The sequence below is a fragment of the Schistocerca cancellata genome, chromosome 1 (assembly GCF_023864275.1).
Source record: "Schistocerca cancellata isolate TAMUIC-IGC-003103 chromosome 1, iqSchCanc2.1, whole genome shotgun sequence".
NCBI lineage: Eukaryota > Metazoa > Arthropoda > Insecta > Orthoptera > Acrididae > Schistocerca > Schistocerca cancellata.
Genome location: NC_064626.1, coordinates 659,753,612 through 659,776,339, shown reverse-complemented (window position 1 = coordinate 659,776,339; position 22,728 = coordinate 659,753,612). Strand labels below are relative to the sequence as shown.

General features: G+C 38.3%; 1 protein-coding gene across 1 annotated transcript in view; it reads right to left on the bottom strand.

Moving 5' to 3' along the window:
• The window catches only part of LOC126183633 (long-chain fatty acid transport protein 4-like), a 297,081-nt gene that overhangs the window by 48,772 nt on the left and 225,581 nt on the right, over positions 1-22,728 (bottom strand). The window contains exon 5 of the mRNA XM_049925758.1: positions 13,086-13,287. Within this exon, the coding sequence (XP_049781715.1) occupies positions 13,086-13,287 (202 nt within the window). The remainder of the gene's footprint in view (positions 1-13,085; positions 13,288-22,728) is intronic.

Here is a 22,728-nt window from a genome sequence, read left to right as displayed (position 1 = left end):
TGAATGAGATTTTCTGTCATCTTGTTGACTGTTTTCCAGGGAGGATTTTCATCTGTGGTGGCCTCACCTTCATAGAATATTCCTCATTTAGTTTTCTTCAATTCACTGGCCAGGTGAGTGCCTGGTACCTGTTATGGTGATGAGGAAAGGCTGTGGTGTGTTTGGGAGCAACCTTGTACAGGGTACAGTGCTGGGCTTCATCCCAAAGGTCAATTATAATTGTCTGCTATATACTGGCATGAATAGAACTGTTGTGATGGTTCACATCTGACAGCATAGTAGTCATCACAAACTCCTCTTCCTCCTCTAAAGCAATATTTGATGTTTTCAGGGCATATACAGTTGGAAATATCACAGTGTTGTCTTCTGCTCTCCAAATGCCTGTCTTTCTGTGGAGTGTTATAATTGACAGCTGAATATACAAACCTTTAGAAGTATGTACAGCTTGTATTCTGGTTCCTTACCATGTAGGCAATGCCTTTTATATTGCCTAATTGGAGCCGTGGTGATGTACATACCCTGAAGTACCAGGCGTCTCCACCAAACAATGTCACATTGTAACCACAGTCAAGTCCAAATATGAAAGCAGTCTTGTCAATGAAGTACAACTCATAGCACTGAAAGCATATTTATTATGGACACCAATGTGCAAACAGAAAAGAACTGCCTCGTGGATGGAGAGGGCTATTTAACTAACACTGAATATTCCAACATATGCAGATGCTACAAACATAAGAAATTTTAAGATTACCAGATATCATAAATACCAAACAACAAATTATTGCTGGTGATCAGGTCTGGACTGGTGTCCCACAGTATGTTAGCCACGATGTTAATACCACACTGCATGCAACGCATCTCACAGAAATACATGCCAGAAAAAAAATTGCAACACCAAGAAGGAGTTGTGTGAAATAAACGAAAGTTGATAAAAACCAAATAGAACCAATCTTGATTGTGTTTTCAGATTTTTTTTCTTTTTTTTTTTAATCATTTCGACACTTGCCTCAGATCATCTTTAGGCTTTTCACTGCTATTAGGACTGCTAGTGGCACAGATGGAGTGAGATACATAGAACTACGATTGTGCAATGACAACCGTACTTCTGCGGATCTCCTCCGTGCTCCCCCACCAGAAGCCATAGTGGCGGTGGGAAGCCTGAAGATGGTTGAGCAAAGGACTGAAACCATTTGCTAACAAACAAAAAATCTGAAAACATGATCGAGACTGTTTTTATTTTATTTTTAGTATTTTATACTGATCACTGTACTCCAGTCACAGAATGCTTTCTGAAATTTGAAAGTTGATAGGTGTGTTTCTACATCTGAAAGATGACATCTACTCAAATTTCACATCAGAGTGGCACTAGTAACACGTTTGCTTTAAATAAGTGCTTTAATGGTCCTGAGCATTATTTTGCTTTGAGATTGGATGTGGTGAGCTGATATTAAACAGGAATCCCTTTAAGGCAACAAAAACGCCATTATCAGCACATCACTGAGTTTGAATGAGGTCACGTAATAGAGCTACGAGAAACTGGATGTTCCTTCTATGATATTACAGAAAGATCAGGCAGAAATGAAGCCACTATACATGACTGCTGGCAGTGGTTGTTGCGAGAATGCATGTTCGCAAGAAGACCGAGCCCCAGACGGCCACAACGCACAATCGAGAAGGAAGACCATTGTGATCAGTATGTGGCTCTGGTGCATTATACTGCATCTGCAGCATCAATTTGAGCAGCAGTTGGCACCGCTGTGACACAGTGAACTGTTAGAAATCTGTACTTAAGGAACAGCTCTGAGCCAGACATCCTGTAGTGTGCATTCCACTACTATAAACCACTGCCATTTGTGACTTCAGTGGCATCAAAAGACAGCCCACTGGAGGGCAGGATGGAGAGCTGTTGTGTTTTCTGACGAAAGTTGCTTCCACCTCAGTACCAGTAATGGCTGTGTTTTGGTTACAAGGAGACCAGTTAAGGACCTGCAACCAACCTGTCTGCATGCTAGATACACTGGATCTACACCCGGAGCTACAGTCCAGGATGCAATTTCGTATGACAACAGGAGCACTCTTGTGATTATCTCATGCACCCTGACTGCAAATCTGTAGGTGCACTCTCTTCATTATCTCATTTGCTGTTATTGCAAATTTGTATGTCAATCTGGTGATTTGACCTGGTGTGCTGCCAGTCATGAACAGCATTCCAAGGGGTGTTTTCCAACAGGATAACATTGCCCAAATACTGCTGTTGTAGCCCAAAATGCTTTACAGTGTGTCAACATGTCGCCTTGGTGCCTGATATGAGATCTGTCTCCAATCAAGCACATATGGGACATCACCAGACGACAACTCCAGTATCGTCCACAAACCACCCCTGTATTGACCAACCATGTGCAACCTGCATGGAACTCCATTCCAAAAACTGAGGTCTGCTATCTGTACAACACAATGCAAGCACATTTTCAAGCTTGCATTCATTCATTATTCTCATGGTTATACTGGTTATTAATGTACCAGCTTTCCATATTTGCAATGGCTTACCTCGTGCTTAGATTAACTTGTGATTTTGCGATTTTAATCACTGAAATATCTTACCTAGATAGGAATGGACCGTGTCTTGAAAGGAGGATATAAGATGAACATCAACAAAAGCAAAACGAGGATAATGGAATGTAGTCGAATTAAGTTGGGTGATGCTGAGGGAATTAGATTAGGAAATGAGACACTTAAAGTAGTAAAGGAGTTTTGCTATTTGGGGAGCAAAATAACTGAACTGGTCGAAGTAGAGAGGATATAAAATGTAGACTGGCAATGGCATGGAAAGTGTTTCTGAAGAAGAGAAATTTGTTAACATCAGGTATAGATTTAAGTGTCAGGAAGTCGTTTCTGAAAGTATTTGTATGGAGCGTAGCCATGTATGGAAGTGAAACATGAACGATAACTAGTTTGGATAAGAAGAGAATAGAAGCTTTCGAAATGTGGCGCTACAGGAGAATGCTGAAGATTAGATGGGTAGATCACATAACTAATGAGGAGGTATTGAATAGGATTGGGGAGAAGAGGAGTTTGTGGCACAACTTGACTAGAAGAAGGGATCGATTGGTAGGACATGTTCTGAGGCATCGAGGGATCACCAATTTAGTATTGGAGGGCAGCGTGGAGGGTAAAAATCGTAGAGGGAGACCAAGAGATGAATACACCAAGCAGATTCAGAAGGATTTAGGTTGCAGTAGGTACTGGGAGATGAAGAAGCTTGCACAGGATAGAGTAGCATGGAGAGCTGCATCAAACCAGTCTCAGGACTGAAGACCACAACAACAACAGATAAATTTATTCCCAAAATTTGATTTCTCTACACTAATCTTTTTTTGGGGTTGTGATCTTTTACATCAGTTTAATATATTTCAGAATACACAGGAAATAGTATTTTAAGATTGAATAATAAAATTTATTTTGCAACTTTTATCTAACATATACATAGGAAATAGTATTTTAAGACTGAATAATAAAATTTATTTTGCAACTTTTATCTAACATATGCACAACTGAAATGCAATGCAGCAGAGATGGGGAAAGGAAACTGTGTGGGGTCATTTAAAATTAAGCTACTGTTCTGTGTTATATGTTTATTAATTCCAAGAATTTCCAATGGTGTCATCTTTGTAATTTTCATAATAGTATTTGTAATGTCACAGTGTATATCAAATGGGTGTTTTCCTGTTAAAAAAGATGTTCTGCTTGTCTTTCCTAATCTCCAGCTGCTCTCATGTTCTGACAATCTGACAGACACTGCTCTGCCTGACAGACCAACATATACTTTTCCATAGTGTTTGCACATGACCTTACACATACAAATCTGTGCCAAAGGGTCAATTGTTTGTTTACTCTTAAATAACTCCTTGGCTGTGTTACTGCTGATGTAGAATTCAGATCTGTATTTGCAAGATTTTAATGTTTTTGCAAGTTTGTCTTAAATGTTGATAACATGTGCAATAGTGCAACAATTTTGTCATTATTGACTGGCGCTTGTTGGTCAGCAAATGAGGTCTTATAATTTTATGCAGTTTCTTCCTTTCTCTTTTTTCTTTGTAGACTGTTTTCTACCAGGTCAAAGCCACAGTCTTTAGTGAAGGTGATGACTGATTGTCTATAAATTTGTCTGAAAGGCAGGTTCAGTTAATGAAACAGATATTACCTTGTGTCATGCAGATCACAGTGGTTTGCAGAAAATAGAAATAGGTAATGAGCTTTTGTACACCATGGAGCAGAATGCTGCATGTTTGTGGCTTTGTAGGTGCTTGGAAGTAGCAGGGATTACAGTATAGGTAGACGTTATTTTTTCTCAAAATGCTACACAAGTGTTTCTTTTCATTAATATCTAAGTTCAGGTCCAACAAATTTACAGATGGACCTCTGAGCTTCATTGTGAATTCAGTTGTATAATGTTGGATATTTTAAATGCTGAAAGAATGAGTTTGAGTCTCGGTCCGGCACACAGTTTTAATCTGCCAGGAAGTTTCATATCAGTGCACACTCCACTGCAGAGTGAAAATCTCATTCTGGAAACAGCCCCCAGTTTGTGGCTAAACCATGTCTCTGCAGTATCCTTTCTTTCAGGAGTGCTGGTTCTGCAAGGTTCGCAGGAGAGCTTCTGTAAAGTTTGGAAGGTAGGAGGTGAGGTACTGGCAGAAGTAAAGCTGTGAGGATGGGGGCGTGAGTCGTGCTTGGGTCGCTCAGTTGGTAGAGCACTTGCCCGCGAACGGCAAAGGTCCCGAGTTCGAGCCTCGGTCCAGCACACAGTTTTAATCTGCCAGGAAGTTTCAGTTCAAATCTTTCAAATAATATATTCACATCTCCTCCTGGAGATCTATATAAACTAATGATTATAGTATTTGCTGCGTTAAGTCATACACAGGTAAATTCTCCACCTACTTCGGTATAGTAAGAGCTAACATCTATCTTGGAAAACATTACAGTATCTCTAACAAATATTAGTGCACCTCCATTCTCTCTTTCATGTCTACACATAATATCAGCAACAGTAAAACTTTGAGGAACAAAACATTCTACCTGGTCTTCTGTCATCCAGTGTTCTGATACACATACAGCATCAACATTTTCAGTATTACACAAATGTTCTAATTCTAATATTTTCTTCCTAATAGAGCAAAGATCTCTTGCATCCCCCCCACCCCCCACCCCATCCCCTCCACCCAATTCAATGTTAAATTGAGTTTCAGTTATGCATATGTTAGACAACAAAAGCAAAATAAACTTCATTAGTCACTTTGAAATGCAATCATTGCCTTCAGATTTTTAATTACTAATGTCTCTACAGGTTTCATGTAATTTTATCTGTGGTCAAGGTATTCAGGTATCACATGAGAATGACATTCAGAGCTGAAAATCAGTTTGTGAGTAAATATATCATAGTTGCAGAACATAAAGAATTGTTTCCTTTTTATATTATCATCAAGTTCTGCCAAGCACTGATGGATTTTTAGATAACTTTAACAAACAAAAAATGGAATCCTAAAAAAATGAAATATTCATGTAAGAACTGTGCACAAATGTAAAATGAACTCTATAATTACAAATGACCTTTTCCAGAGCTACTTGGATACGATGCATAACTTCGAAATGTCTTTCACACAATTCTCTTTAGTATCTCTTGTGCAGGTTATAAGTACTTCCTGTTAAGCAATCCATATCCCATGAGGCAACAATACACCCAAGCTGAAGTGTCTTAAGCATGAAAGCTTAGCTAGGATATAAATATCATTTCAATCATACTTATACTTTAAGTTCTAAACCCAGGTATACTTCTGTCAGGCAACAAAATTATTTCTGCACACCTTAATGAGCCATTTAAAAGGAGGTTAAAATGGTTATCATGCAGAAAGGTATTCATTTTGTAAGCAACATTAAAGATATTTTATAGATTTTCAGAGAGCCTACCCAGAAACTGATTACATTCACATTGTATCAACACAGCATGGTTTACTGGACTGTTTACAACATTAGGTAATTGTACTGTAGGGAAAAAGGAAATTGTCCATGTCCTTTTCAAAGGCACCATATGAGCATTTGCATATAACAATGTTTAGAAACCACTGAAAGCCTAAATATGGATGGCCAGATGGGATTTAACACTCCATTCTTCTGACTGCATGTCCTTTATCTTAACCATTGAGCCACCTCTCTTGTTATTTAGGAGACTGTAGTAAGTGTGGTGATGATGATGACAACAACAAAAATAATTATAATAGAAAAGACAAGCTGAAATGGCACCAAGGGGGCCAGCAAGTTTAACATCCCTATATAATGACCAGAATACCTGCAGTCGTGTCACATGTCTTTATTGTATGAGACAATGTAGTTTTGCAATGTAACTTAAAACACTGTAAAAAATAAATACTGGGATGTTACGTCTCCACCTCTCATCTCTTTCCCAGCAGAATAATAGGTTATTTCTACGGCAGGGGAAAAAAACTATCATCATTACTACATTACCACAAAAATTATTGAATGTTAATGGAATTTAAGCAAACCTAATGTTCCAAGAAAGGATACTTGGATCAATCTCAGAAATAAGAGATTTCATTAGCAGTTCCTGCACAGTGGTTGCCACAAACAAGACAGCAAAAACTTGTGAACAGTGTACTAGATAACTGGAAATTACATAACTGTAAGTAGTCTGTCCTTTTGGACGTGTCACACCCTGCATTCATATAATTGGCTCGCCTTGATGGGCAATGGATCCTCCACATTCAGTGTGGATGCACAATTAAGTACAAACTCATGTGGGAATCTCTAAGTAGCAAGTACGGGACAGGGACAGGGACAGGGACAGTGGATAGGTGGTACTAGGTGAGAATGTGAGCATGCCAAGATAGTCCATGCAGCTGTGAGAAACACTGTGTCCAGGTGGTGCAGTGGTTAATGCAACTGCCTAGTTAAAACAGGAGATCCCGGGTTCGAAACTCGATCCAGCACACATTGTTACTCATCACCACTGATGCTGCACAATGTCCAGATGCAGCTGATTTCAATAATCCCATTCTTCTTCCCCCCCCCTCCCTCCTCCTCCTCCTCCTCCTCCTCCTCCAATTTGCATAATATGTTTCACAGCTACAGATTCAGCATGGTGTCTGTTGTTTTGGACATGTCCAAAAGAATAGACACACACATTCATATAACAATTACGTGTGACCTCCTGCGGGGATTGTTAAGTAATGAGCTTAGAGAACATGGACAGGGACTCCGAATAGGTGGTGCTAGGTGGGAATGTGGGTTGTCTGGGAGGCATGCCCAGATAGTCAGTGCAGTTGGGATAAATACTGTGTCCAGGTGGCATAGTGGTTAACACAACTGCCACGTAAGCTGGAGATTTTGGGTTTGAATCACCATCTGGCACACATTTTTTTCACAGTGCCACACAAACCCCTGATGCAACTGCAACTGATATTAACAATCATTTTCCTTTCCTATCCCCCCACCCAACACACACACACACACACACACACACACACACACACACACACACACACACACACACAGATTGTGCCAGTTGTCTGCTATGATGGGGTTGGTATATTTTGGAGTTCATTCTCATGGGCTCTGAGAACTGTCCAGACAGGTGACACAGTGTGCCTTCTGACTATTTGTTTACAATTTTTTGAATAAGTCATTTGAGAATTATCTGTTATTAGAACTGTATTGTTATTTTGGAACAATGGTGGCTGTACATCTTAAAAGAATCTGCACTGGGTTACTTGGGGTACTGACCAGAGATTTCGATTATGTGTAGCAAAGTTTGCATCAGATCACAGAGCAGTAGATCAATTGGGAGTTCTTAGTGTGATGAAGTTGCTTTTTTTGTCCCCATTCACCCCCACAGTTTTCCCCTCAGCGAAACCACGTTTTATTGGTCTGACACTAAAGCTTGATGTGCATATGATGTGCCACTTCAAACCATCTAGATATTTCTGAAACAAAACAGTCTTGATTAAATTCTTGGTAGTGTCTATAGCAAGCATTAACTACCGATCGCATGTGTAGGTTGAAAAACAAGATGCAAACTTCAAATGTTTGCACAGAATTTGGAATGCAAATTGACAAATGACGGATCATTAAAATGTAACACCCCTTTTTCTTCAAATCTGTTCAAGGGATATGGGATTTGGGCTGCAGTGGGAATGTTTGCTGAGGAACAATTGTAATTCTCTTAAATTTATTTGAAGGTATGAGTCTGTCAATGGCTTTGACATTTTCTTTTGTGGGCACTTGGCTACTTTATTTAGAATGTGGCCAAGAAATGTGATACTCATTTGAAGAAAGCGGCACTTATTAAAGTCACAGACTGCTCCTTTGGAGTATGCTGAAGAGATTGTGGATAGTGCTGGTGTTGGTCATTGTTTGTTACAATCATAATTAGTAGTGCAGATAGTTGACAGACTGTTGATCTTAAAGGGGACACTATTATATTGATACAATCTTATATGGGGTGGGGGGCCGCAATTATCTTTTGCATCAATTTTAGAAATCTTTTGACCTGCCACTCGGTGGACAAACAGTTCCTCTGAGTGAGAAGTAAGATATGAATAACTGTCAACTTGCATTTTAATTGCAGACTTTAAAGTGCCTTAAGTCCAGAGCAACCCAGCTGTCCTACAAATGACAACTAAGGAGAGGTAGCCTATTGGCTTTGAAGAACTGTGCGAGGTTGAAGTGGTACCGCGAGATGAGGAAATATGGACACAGGCGGGAACAGTGTATTTCTCCTCTTACATTAGTATCACTGAATGCAAGCTGTTATTTTGCCTGCATGTTTTTCAGTTTAAATCTTACATACTGTCAAGCAGATCTGAATATACATTGTTGCACTAGGAAGTGGAGAGTGTGGAGTGTAGCAGTTTTCAGTGCAGTGTATAGTTATTGTTGCTTATCGTTATGTGAATACTTTCATCATTGCACTAGAACAGAAAAAAAGGAGTAAGCATTATTGCTTATCATTTACTTATTCAAATGTTAAGAAGGAAATCGGAATGTAGTTTGTGCAAATATCTCACTTGCAGTAATGTCTAGTAAACTATTTACGGATATCTACACAGATTGAGCTGAGGGGAGGGGATATCAGACACTGCCTTGGACTTATAAGAGATGCAATTTAGACTCTCAAAATTGTGAAAGAGTGGTTGCTTCTATAAGACCAGGAAAACTGTTGTAGAGAAAGATACTAAGCAAATTTAATATACCATGTCCAACCTTAGAGAATAACGTCAGTAATTACAAACCCTGACATGATTGGAAGGCCTTCTGTCTTAAGCAAAATTGAAGAGAACACACTTGATCGTGGTATGCTGCATGCTGGCATTTCCCTTTTACCTTTGATGACGTAAGGTACATGGTGAAAGGATACCTTAAATGTAGGTGAAGTATCACTCCAATAAAATAAGCATCCAGTTTCCTGGGAACATTAAATGTCAACATGATTAAGTGAATTATGTGATTATGAAATCATATTTCCAGAATGTTGATGAAAAACTGAAAGATACCTCCCAAAATTAATCAATTATGATGAGATAAATCTGTGTGATGAAGCCGGGAGAAAGCATGTGATAGAAGGAAAACAAAACACCCAGAGAGAATCTTAGGTTCTTTTAAGAGTATTATCCTATGAACCATGGACCTTGCCGTTGGTGGGGAGGATTGCGTGCCTCAGCGATACAGATAGCCGTACCGTTAGGTGCAACTACAACAGAGGGGTATCTGTTGAGAGGCTAGACAAACATGTGGTTCCTGAAGAGGGGCAGCAGCCTTTTCAGTAGTTGCAGGGGCAACAGTCTGGATGATTGACTGATATGGCATTGTAACACTAACCAAAATGGCCTTGCTGTTCTGGTACTGCGAACGGCTGAAAGCAAGGGGAAACTACAGCTGTAATTTTTCCCGAGGGCATGCAGCTTTACTGTATGGTTAAATGATGATGCGCCCTCTTGGGTAAAATATTCCGGAGGTAAAATAGTCCCCCATTCGGATCTCTGGGTGGGGACTACTCAAGAGGACGTCGTTACCAGGAGAAAGAAAACTGGCATTCTACGGATCGGAGCATGGAATATCAGATCCCTTAATCGGGCAGGTAGGTTAGAAAATTTAAAAAGGGAAATGGATAGGTTAAAGTTAGATATAGTGGGAATTAGTGAAGTTCAGTGCAAAATACTAACACGTATTCTTTACAGACAAATGGAAAAACTAGTAGAAGCCAACTTGGAGTAAGATCAGTTTGTATTCCGTAAAAATATTGGAACATTGTAGATTGTAGATTGTATTTTATTGGTCCTGTTGTCTACATAGCAGCTTATGCATAAGACATTGGACAAGTCAAGTTATAAATATACAGGCTGAAAGTAATTTCAAGGCATACATATTTAAGCTTACAATAATACACTTTACACACAAGTATTTATATAACACATTTCATAAATTTAAATATTCTTCAATGGAATAAAAGCAGTGATGCTGTAAATATGACTTTAGAGATTTTCCAAATGTATTGATCTCAGTGATAGCTTTTATGTTTTCAGGAAGTTTGTTATAAAGCTTAACTCCCATGTGAAAAGTACCTTTTTGGCACAGTGCTGTGCTGATTTGAGTCATATGTAAGTTCCTGTTTTGTCTGGTAAAGTGCTCATGTATATCACAGTTTTTTTGTAGCCTCTGGTCCTTGCCTATTACATTTAATTTAAAGAACAAAAGGGTTTCCATAATGTATACACACAGTAATGGGGGAATACCAGATTTCTTAAACAGGGGTTTACAAGAGTCTCTAGGCTTGCACCCAAACAAGATTCTAATGGCCCTTTTTTGTAGTTTAAAAGTGCTATTAGCTATTTTAGAGTTTCCCCAGAAGGTGACCCCATATCTAAGACGAGAATGAAAGTACGCATGATATGCATTCAATACTGTTTTCTCACTACAGCATGATTTTAATGAACAAAGAAGATAACATGTTTTGCTCAGTTCTGCATTGAGACATTTAATATGCTTATTCCATCTGATGTGAGGCAATATTGACCCTACAACTTATCTTAGAAGCTAGATTAAGAAAAGGCAAACCTACGTTTATAGCATTTGTAGACTTAGAGAAAGCTTTTGACAATGTTGACTGGAATACTCTCTTTCAAATTCTGAAGGTGGCAGGGGTAAAATACAGGGAGCGAAAGGCTATTTACAATTTGTATAGAAACCAGATGGCAGTTATAAGAGTCGAGGGACATGAAAGGGAAGCAGTGGTTGGGAAGGCAGTGAGACAGGGTTGTAGCCTATCCCCAATGTTATTCAATCTGTATATTGAGCAAGCAGTGAAGGAAACAAAAGAAAAATTCGGAGTAGGAATTAAAATCCATGAAGAAGAAATAAAAGCTTTGAGGTTCGCTGATGACACTGTAATTCTGTCAGAGACAGCAAAGTACTTGTAAGAACAGTTGAATGGAATGTATAGAGTCTTGAAGGGAGGATATAAGATGAACATCAACAAAAGCAAAACGAGGATAATGGAATGTAGTTGAATTAAGTCGGGTGATGCTGAGGGAATTAGATTATGGTTGGTAAAAAACTCTAACAACATAATCACATATTTCGTCAAATGGACAGCTCCTGAGGTTAGCAAGTAGATTCATTTTCTGCACGAGTTAGATTATGGTTGGTAAAAAACTCTAACAACATAATCACATATTTCGTCAAATGGACAGCTCCTGAGGTTAGCAAGTAGATTCATTTTCTGCACGAGTTGATAAAAATGAATGCTACATTAGAACAACAAGGCACAATGTAACTGATAATTAAGAATATGATTTGTCTGAACTGAAGTTTGAGGTGGTATAGATGCCTCAATTATTGTGGATTTTATGCACCCCTTATGATATAGCCTGCATCACTGCTTCATTAATTTAAATGTGTACATGGACTGCACAGCAGCCACTTCTTTATGTTCTAGTTCCAACACTGGTGTCTGCTAGTAAACAATGCCAATGAAGTGACACTGTGTGGATCCTAACCAGCAGTTCCTGTTTATTAACGTATCTCACAGATTACAAGGACTCAATTTTCCTCTTTCCATGGCAGCAGTCACCAACACCACTTACCTAAGAAACACACTGAATGTGTGAGTCAAGTATCATATGGTGCTATTCATCATGATCAATGCTGAAATCTATTCTAAGACCAATTATGTGTTTAAGGGCTTAAACATATTATCGTAATGGATGTAAAAAAAGTAACTCCATGACCAGACTCAGAAGTAAATGCAATGCTGCTGTATCATGCTCTTTCTTATAGAGTCACTTGTTGCGGTATGAATGAAAGGGAGGGTGGGGGGGGAGGGGTGGAGAGGGAAGGGAGAGATGGGGTTGCCACTCTACTCACCCAGACATTGTCAGCTTTGCACATCTTGGCATCACTATTTCTCATTCAAATAGCTTCTAAATTGGCCTCATGAAGCTTAAGGCATCCTGTTGTAGTCACCTCACCAAGGATAAATCCTTAACAGAACTGGAAATTAAACCCAGGTCCTCAATATGGTAATCAGTCATGCTGACTAGTCAGCCATGGAGGTCAAGTAAACTAGCCAATCTCCGGGAAGCTATTGAGACTGATAAATCATGTTTCCTGACTGTGGTGGTATTAATGTTTATGAACCTATGGCTTACAATACTTAAAATAAATACTTATTTTGTAAGGAGTATGGTAAGCAAGCATTTGATACATCTAATAAGTTGTAGTGTAGTATACAAAACTAACACATGTTTCCTGACTGTGGTGGTATTAATGTTTATGAACCTATGGCTTACAATACTTAAAATAAATACTTATTTTGTAAGGAGTATGGTAAGCAAACATTTGATACTTCTAATAAGTTGTAGTGTAGTATACAAAACTAACACATAAAGGAATCAAATGCCAATGTTTTTGTGTCATATGTATGAAAATTTATAGAACTGGCAGAAGTCTGACATGGCATGTAACATTACTGGACAAAAATATTCTGATAATGCAGCTTATTTTGTGTCACTACTTACAGTACACTTATAATGTATGCAGTCACTCCAGTAAGAAGAAGCAGAGAATTTTTTTCTGATGACACAAGGAACACCATTAACTAGGGCACATCCAGCTCCAATTACACAGCCTGCAGTATGATACAGGGGCAGAGGAGTGTAGAAGACATCATCATCTCTCAGGTCTAGCATACTTCGAGTTGCTGCTCCAACCAACAAAAACCTAAAAAATGTGCACAAAGGTAATATAATAATAAACTCTATGCACGGAGTGCAGATACACATGAAATGGATGAATGAATACATTTGTATTCTCTAAACATACAAAAATGAGCATCAACTGATGAAGTTGCTATGATCCACAGATTGACTTATCATATAATAACTGTTAAAATTACAGCTTTGCTCTTAAGAAAGGAAGTGTGTGGTGACACTAAGGGTTCCACATGCTAACAAGTGAACTAAAAGGAATCTGCTAAATTTCAGTTACATGAAAAATCACACAAATCTAAAGGATTTCAATTCAAATAGACAATTTGGAATTACAGTTACAAATAAATTACACTGGAATGATCACACAGATAATGTTGTGAGGAGAGCAAACTGAAGACTGCATTTTATTGGGAGAACGCTTAGAAGCTGAAACAAGTCTATTAAGGAAACTACATATACTACACTAGTCCCCATGCTCTTATGAAGTGTTGCTGGGTGTTATGGGATCTGCATCAGATAGGACTGATGGAGGACTTCAAAAAAGTTCAAAGAAAGGCAACTTATTTCGAGTTATTGAAAAACAGGGGAGATGGTGTAACAGATATGATACACAATTTGGGATGCCAGTCATTAAAACGAAGGCATTTCTCATTGCACCAGGAGCTTTCATGAAATTTCAATCACCAACTTTCTCCTTTGAATGTGAAAATATGTTGTTAGCACACACTTACATAGGTAGAAATGATCATCATAATAAAACTAGAGAAATCAGAGCACACATGGAAGGATTTAAGTGTTCATTTTCCCAGTGTGCTATTGGAGAGTGGAACAACAGGGAAATAGCTTGGTGGCAGTTTGGTAAACCCTCTACACAGGTGCTTAACTGTGAAGTGCATAGTAGTCATGCAGCTGTAGATGTAGATGTACATGTAAAGATGTAACACTGCAGGAATGAGATTTGATATAACAGATCAATATGAAATAGATATGTTGTCGTTAAGGACACAGAAAGTAAAATAAAGGCACCACTGCAAAATTCTAATAATAGCAACAGTATTAATATGAGTGAAAACAATAAAGGAGATGAGATAGACAAATTGAGGAATAATAAATAGTAAACTCATTCACAACAACAACAAAACAAAGAGAAGAAGAAATGCTAAATATACAGGATGATCCAAACTCCGTTAACACTTGAAAATGAACTAGTTCTTGGAATAATGTGGGTAGAGTGGTAAAAATTGACACACATGACTGAAATGACATACGGTTTTATTGTAGCCATAAACAACTGCAAAAACTGGTCAACAGACGGTGCTGAACAGCAACACGTCAATGACACTGCATAACAGTATGTATAAAGGAAATTGGATCATCCCTAGCCTGACTGATAAACACCTGCTGGTTAGTACAACTTTTATGCAGGATGGCACTCGACCCCATATTGCTAATCATGTAAAAGACCTCTTGTGCACATTGGTTAGTGAGGATTATGTGCTGAGCCCCCACATCCATCATGCTTAGCTTCCCAGGACCCCAGATGTCAATCCCTGTGATTATTGGTTGTGGGATCACAAATCCACCAGAATCGTCCGGCCTCATTATGGATTCTAAAAGACAATACCTGATGATGATTTCTCACCATTACACCTACTGATATGCTGTACAATGTTGTCAACAACATTGTGTCTCGAGTACAGGTATTGTTGATGAATGACACCTGAGATGTTGATCATTTGTTATAAATACATCATATTTGCTAAAAGTCAATTGTTAAGCTGATTATTGTTTTTTATCATATGAAGTGCCATCTTTTGGATATTTTGTGCACTTTTTTTGGCTTCAACAATACTCCATGTCATTTCAAGCATATGTATCAATATTTTTCCAGAAAGTATTGAATTTTAAATGTTAACAAACTCTTTTGTCTCTCTGTAGTAATGATAAATTAACAGCTGTTCACCAAAATATTCAGTAACTAACAAATAAAGTGCAAAAGCTAGAGGTTGAGCTGGAGAGTAAAGACAGCTCTGTTTGCATTACAGAATGTCGTTGTTGTTGTGGTCTTCAGTCCTGAGACTGGTTTGATGCAGCTCTCCATGCTACTCTATCCTGTGCAAGCTTCTTCATCTCCCAGTACCTACTGCAACCTACGTCCTTCTGAATCTGCTTGGTGTATTCATCTCTTGGTCTCACTCTACGATTTTTACCCTCCACGCTGCCCTCCAATACTAAATTAGTGATCTCTTGATGCCTCAGAACATGTCCTACCAACCGATCCCTTCTTGTAGTCAAGTTGTGCCACAAACTTCTCTTCTCCCCAATTCTATTCAATACCTCCTCATTAGTTATGTGATCTACCCATCTAATATTCAGCTTTCTTCTGTAGCACCACATTTCGAAAGCTTCTATTCTCTTCTTGTCTAAACTATTTATCGTCCGTGTTTCACTTCCATACATGGCTACACTCCATATAAATACTTTCAGAAATGACTTCCTGACACTTAAATCAATACTCGATGTTAACAAATTTCTCTTCTTCAGAAACACTTTCCTTGCCATTGCCAGTCTACATTTTATATCCTCTCTACTTCGACCATCATCAGTTATTTTGCTCCGCAAATAGCAAAACTCCTTTACTACTTTAAGTGTCTCATTTCCTAATCTAATTCCCTCAGCATCACCCGACTTAATTCGACTACATTCCATTATCCTCGTTTTGCTTTTGTTGATGTTCATCTTATACCCTCCTTTCAAGACACTGTCCATTCCGTTCAACTGCTCTTCCAAGTCCTTTGCAGTCTCTGGCAGAATTACAATGTCATCAGCGAACCTCAAAGTTTTTATTTCTTCTCCATGGATTTTAATACCTACTCTGAACTTTTCCTTTGTTTCCTTTATTGCTTGCTCAATATACAGATTGAATAACATTGGGGATAGGCTACAACCCTGTCTCACTCCCTTCCCAACCACTGCTTCCCTTTCATATCCCTCGACTCATATGACTGCCATCTGCTTTCTGTACAAATTGTAAATAGCCTTTCGCTCCCTGTATTTTACCACTGCCACCTTCAGAATTTGAAAGAGAGTATTCCAATCAACATTGTCAAAAACTTACTCTTAGTCTACAAATGCTAGAAACGTAGGTTTGCCTTTCCTTAATCTTTCTTCTAAGATAAGGTGTAGGGTCAGTATTGCCTCACGTGTTCCAACATTTCTACGGAATCTATACTGATCTTCGCCGAGGTTGGTTTCTATCAGTTTTTCCATTCGTCTGTAAAGAAATCGCGTTAGTATTTTGCAGCTGTGACTTATTAAACTGATAGTTCGGTAATATTCACATCTGCCAACACCTGCTTTCTTTGGGATTGGAATTATTATATTCTTCTTGAAGTCTGAGGGTATTTCGCCTGTCTCATACATCTTGCTCACCAGATGGTAGAGTTTTGTCAGGATTGGCTCTCCCAAGGCTGTCAGTAGTTCTAATGGAATGTTGTCTACTCCGGGGGCCTTGTTTCGGCTTAGGTCTTTCAGTGCTTTGTCTAACTCTTCACACAGTATCATATCTCCCATTTCATCTTCATCTACATCCTCTTCCATTTCCATAATATTGTCCTCAAGAACATCACCCTTGTATAGACCCTCTATATACTCCTTCCACCTTTCTGCTTTCCCTTCTTTGCTTAGAACTGGGTCCATCAAAGCTCTTGATGTTCATGCAAGTGGTTCTCCTTTCTCCAAAGGTCTCTTTAATTTTCCTGTAGGCAGTATCTATCTTACCCCTAGTGAGATAAGCCTCTACATCCTTACATCCTTACATTTGTCCTCTAGCCATGCCCGCTTAGCCATTTTGCACTTCCTGTCAACCTCATTTTTGAGACGTTTGTATTCCTTTTTGCCTGCTTCATTACAGAGTAATGGTGGGGAAAAAAAACATATAGTCTTAAATTCTTACAGTTAGCATTTGCATTCAGTAAAACATCTGTGAAGTGTGGAGGTGGTTGTATTTATGTGAAATGAAATCATACATTTAATGTCAGAAGTGATTTATGTACAATCAGTGAATATAAGTTGGCAGCAATAGAATTAAGAGACCAATATAAGCACAGAAAATTGACTTCTTGCGTTTATACTGATCTCCTCGTACAGATATGAATATCTTTTTCTTAAACTAAATCAAGTTCTTGATATGATATCCACTCCAAAAGGGAATATCCTCATATGGAGACCTAAAAGTAAACAAACATAATCCTGATGCTACCTGTACCTTATTCTTAAACATTAAAGTTACAGTTTAAAGTCAATGGTTAACAGTGCAACAAGAATAACATACCAGTCAATGACAGCTACTGATTATGTGTTAACAGATTTAGACAAAGAAAATTGTAGTGTGGCTGTAGTGGATCTAGTATAATCTGAATGCTTCAGTCAAATTGCAAATATAAAAGTGGTTACAGTAAAACAAACAAAAAATGAATGTCTATAGATGAATATTTGTTAAACCGAAAGAAACCAGTTTGTCACAGAAACATCAGGTTAAACATGGAAAGTAGTGTAACAGAGGTATATGCAAATGAAAAATTCAAAAATTTCATGACATTCAAACTAAATTTGAACAGACTTTCTCTAAGGTGTTATGCACATTGTTAACAGTGGGACAAAAACTGGTGACAAAAGATATCAAAAAATCATCCCAAACACTGAGGTATCGCAGTTCCATTAAAACAATCCACTTTAATCTAGCTTTCTCACACTTTTATGAGCAGTATTGGCAAAAATACAGGAAAGTTCTGTTTGCATCAAAGAGGGCTCATGATTGTGAACTGATACTGCTAAAATAATAAAACATGAAATATGTACCAGAAAGATGACTCAATCAAAAATAAAAATTAAAGACAAAATGTGAAATAAAAATTCCACAAGATACAGCAAACTGTATAAATAAGTACTTTACCAGTATAGGAATGTAACTACAACAAAGATTCCAAACAGCCTGTTATATCATAAAGCTAAATAAATGTGTACCCCATTCAGTACCCTCCAGTATTCTACCAATAAACCAAAGTCTACCCCCTGCTTTACCCACAACTGAACCTATATAATCATTCCTTTTCCTATCCCTTCAAAGTGTGACACCCAGGTATTTGTATGTGTTGGCAGATTCCAACAGTGACTCATTGATATTATATCAATAGGAAACTACATTTTTTTTCATTTTTTGAAGTGCACAATTTTACATTTCTGAACATTTAAAGCAAGTTACCATTCTTTGCACCACTTTGAAATTTTATCAAGATTTGAAAATATTTGTGCAGCTTCTTTCAGACAGTACTTAATCATAGATAACTGCATCATTTGCAAAAGGTCTGAGGTTACTATCAATATTGTGTACGAGGTCACTAATATACAACATGAACAGCAAGGGTCCCAACACAGCTCCCTGTGGCACACCTGAAGTTACTCCTACATCTGATGAGGACTCTCCATCCAAAATAACATGCTGCGTCCTCCCTAACAAAAGTCCACTATTATGAAAAATAGACTTATGAACTATTTAAATAGCTACAATTTCCTTTCCAATAACCAGATTGGGTACCAATCAAGGAACAGCACTGAATCAGCAACTGTATAATTTACAGAACATGTCTCGGAAACTAATCAAATGAAATTACAGTTTTCCTGAGGCCTTTCCGAGTCTCAAACATCTACAGTGTCCATATGCAGGCTGAAACAATGAATGAAAATTTGTACCAAAACCAGGATTCAAACCCAGGTCTCCTGCTCCCTAGGCAGATGCACTCATCACTATGCCACCCCAACACAGTGGCTTTGCACAGCTTCACAGAGTACCTTAGCACACCTCCCTCCTGAATCCAAACTTCCATTCATGCCTCAGCCCACTTTGCTATTCCTCCTAAACTGTAATAGCATAGATGATTGGGACTTGAAAAGGTCTCTGGAACCAAATAGTTTCATTTTACGAAAGCATCTATGCCTGGGTTTTAGGCAGTATCCTTCACTTCATTTGATGCTGAGGTGCTATTACAAGATAGTTGTAGAGCCTCTGCACTGCTGTTTGAATTTATGGGAAATACTAATTTGGCTGGAGCATGAATGAAAGTTTGGATTGAGGAGGGAGACATGCTAGGGTAGTCTTTGCAGTTGTGCAAAGTCACTGTACCAGGGTGAAGCATTTGTTAGCGCATCTATCTAGCGAGAAGGAGACCCAGGTTCGAATCCTGGCATTGGTATAAATTTTTATTTGGCACTTCAGTCTGCACATTTACACCATAGATGTCCTAGAAGCACTGCATAAAAGGAACTATACAACAGGTTTATTCCTCTATCTAACTGAAGCATTCGCTACGGCTGACCACAAAATAGTGTTAAATCAGCTAGAAGAACTGGGATTAAGGAAGGGGAGGGGGTGGAAAAGTGGTTTCAGTCATATCTATAAAATAGAGTATAGCTGAATGAAGTTACACATACATCAAGTAGCCCTAAATATATTGAAAAAACATATTTCTCAACCTAAATATATAAATATAAGTGTACTGCAGGACAGTGTGCTAGGTCCAGCACTTTTGCTAAATTGCTTTGATTTCCAACATAGCATCAAGCTAGAGCAGATAATACTGTCTGCAGATAACTTATGTACTTATCACTGACAAGTCACCAGATGCACTAAGAGAGAAGGCTGAAGAAACACTTTGCTGTGTATATAAAAGGGCAATAAACAATAATGTCACACTTAATATTAACAAAACAAATGCTATAAGCATCAGCATAAACAAAACGCCAGATTACAATAACCTGAAAATATGAGGGTTGTACCAAAAGTAAGGTTCCCAATGAGCTACAGCCTTAAGGGAAGTGCTAGGCTAAATCTGACAACAGTGCCGTGCACAATGGCTATCCCACTCTCGAGCCCACACATCCGCAATTCGCTATGTCACTCAGTGTTGGCTTGGCAGCCATTAGAGATAGACGTGTTGATCACCGCTCCTGCCAAGTGCGAGCTTCGAGCAGTCATCCGGTTTCTCCACGCAAGGAAGTTATCACCCGTGGAGATTCATCAGCAGCTGATTGAGGTTTATGGTGGAGAGTGCATGTCCGTTCCGCATGTCCACAAATGGTGCAGGGCTTTTGCTGAGGGTCGCACGGAAGTTCACGATGAAGAACGGAGTGGAAGACCGCCAGTTTCAGATGTGATTGTCCAGAAGATCAATAGTGAACTGCTCAATGATTGGAAGGTCACTGTCTGTGAACTTGTTGAATGCATTCCTGAAGCTTCCCACGGCACAATTGAAAGAACTTTAACGGAAACATTGGGTTATTGCAAGGTGTGTGTTTGCTGGGTCCCCGAGATGCTGACTGATGGACACAAAAGGAGCAACGCCTTGACTGTACTCGCATATTTCTTCAACAATGTGAGGGAGGAGGCAACAAGGAGAAGTTGTTGGACTCTATTGTCATGGAAGATGAAACGTCGGTGTTTCATTACACCCTCAAAACAAAACAACAATCTTGTCAGTGGCGTCACTCCAGTTCACCTCCACCATAGAAATTCAAACAAACGCAGTTGGCAGGAAAGGTTATGGCGACTGTGTTTTGGGATCTGAAGGGGGTACTCCTCATAGATTCCATGCAACCTGGGATGACAATAAACTCTAACAGATATTGTGAAACACTGACCAAACTCCGGTGAGCCATCCAGAATCGCTGGAGAGGACGACCGACAGAGGGAGTAGTGCTTCTTCACAACAATGCTCGACCCCACGTCGCTCGTCAAACACAGGAGCTTTTGAAGGAATTTGGGTGGACTATAATGCCCCACCCCCTCTACAGCGTGGACTTAGACTCCAGCGATCATCACCTCTTCCTCAAGCTAAAGGAACACTTAGGTGGGAAACGCTTCATGGATAATGATAAAGTCCAAGCAGAGGTCACACTCTTCCTTAACGGGTTGGCAGGAGACTTTTCTGACTTAGGAATACAAAAGCAGGAGCACAATCTTCAAAAGTGTGTCAAAAAAAATGGAAACTGTATTGAAAAATAGACAAAAGTGTAAGCTTTTCAACGATTTATAAATTAATAACAATAAACAATGTTTTCTATTTGTAATAAATATGGGAGCCTTACTTTTGGTACAACCTTCATAAATAACGAATTCATATGATATGTGGAAATCAGGAAATTTCTGGGAATGTCAATTGTTTGTCAAAGTGAGAAGAACACATAAAAATACTTAGTAACTGAATCTCTACAGCATGTTATCCACGCCAAGTTATTAAATCAGTATGTGATATTTCACTTATCATATCAGTTTATTTTCCTGTTATTAGTTATGGCATAATTTTCTGGGGAGTGAATAGGAAAAATATTCAGGCTATATTCAGACTACAGAAAAGAGCGATATGTATAATGACCAGTTATCACAGCACAGCTAAGTATCTCAAGCTTATTAAAATGCTGAAGATATTGGCTGTCCCTTGTGAATAATTTTTAGTGTGTTAGATATGTAAAAAAATATTGACCACTATGTTAAAAATTATTTAGTACATGATTATGAAACTAGAAACATCTATAATTTATATATGCACAGAAAAAATAAAGTTAAAACTCAATAGAGTTTATTGTGTAGCACTATCAAATTATGTAATAAATTACCACAGTGTTTAAAAGGCAGATACTATCTTTCTTTCAAAACAAAACTAAAAGATTATTTACAAAATAAAAGCAGGTCACCTAATTAAAGAAATTCTGTTTTATATTATATACAGAAATAATAATTAACTAAGACTAAAAACAAATGCCATTAGAGTAAAGGTAAATTCATTGTCAATTAGAAATTAATTTTATGCTGTTAAGTTTTGCATTGTCTTTAATGACAAAATCCATACAATGTAAATTGTTTCACACAGTAATAAGGAAATCAGTCAATTAAAAAATTGGAAGTTAAAGCTGTACATGGAAGGAAACAATAAAAGCAAGTGCTATCAGACCTAACAATAATATGTAAATATGAGGAGATTGTAGACCATATGGAGTACATCATATCTGTGGGAATGATAAAAATGAAAGGGTTAAGAAAGATAAAATTAAAGAAGCTAGGTAAAGAGAGGGAGGAGCAAATGAGTTCAGGCATGTAAGCAATATGAGAGTGGTGGAGCAGAGGGGAGAGGTTTAATAGAAAAGAATGGATGTAGATGACAGTGACAGGCATTGTTTAGTGCAGTATGAAACTAGAGAAGATAATAAAGAAGAATCGCAAATAAAAACATTACAAGCACATTAGTATAGATTAGACCTAGGAGCCAGGCAGAAAATCAGCACCAGAGGAAGATTTTTCTGTTGAATATGAAAACATATCATAACTAGACGCTCTTGAGGTAGGAATGGTTTCATACATTAGTAACATTCATACCACAATTCCACAGTCCAAGTAGTA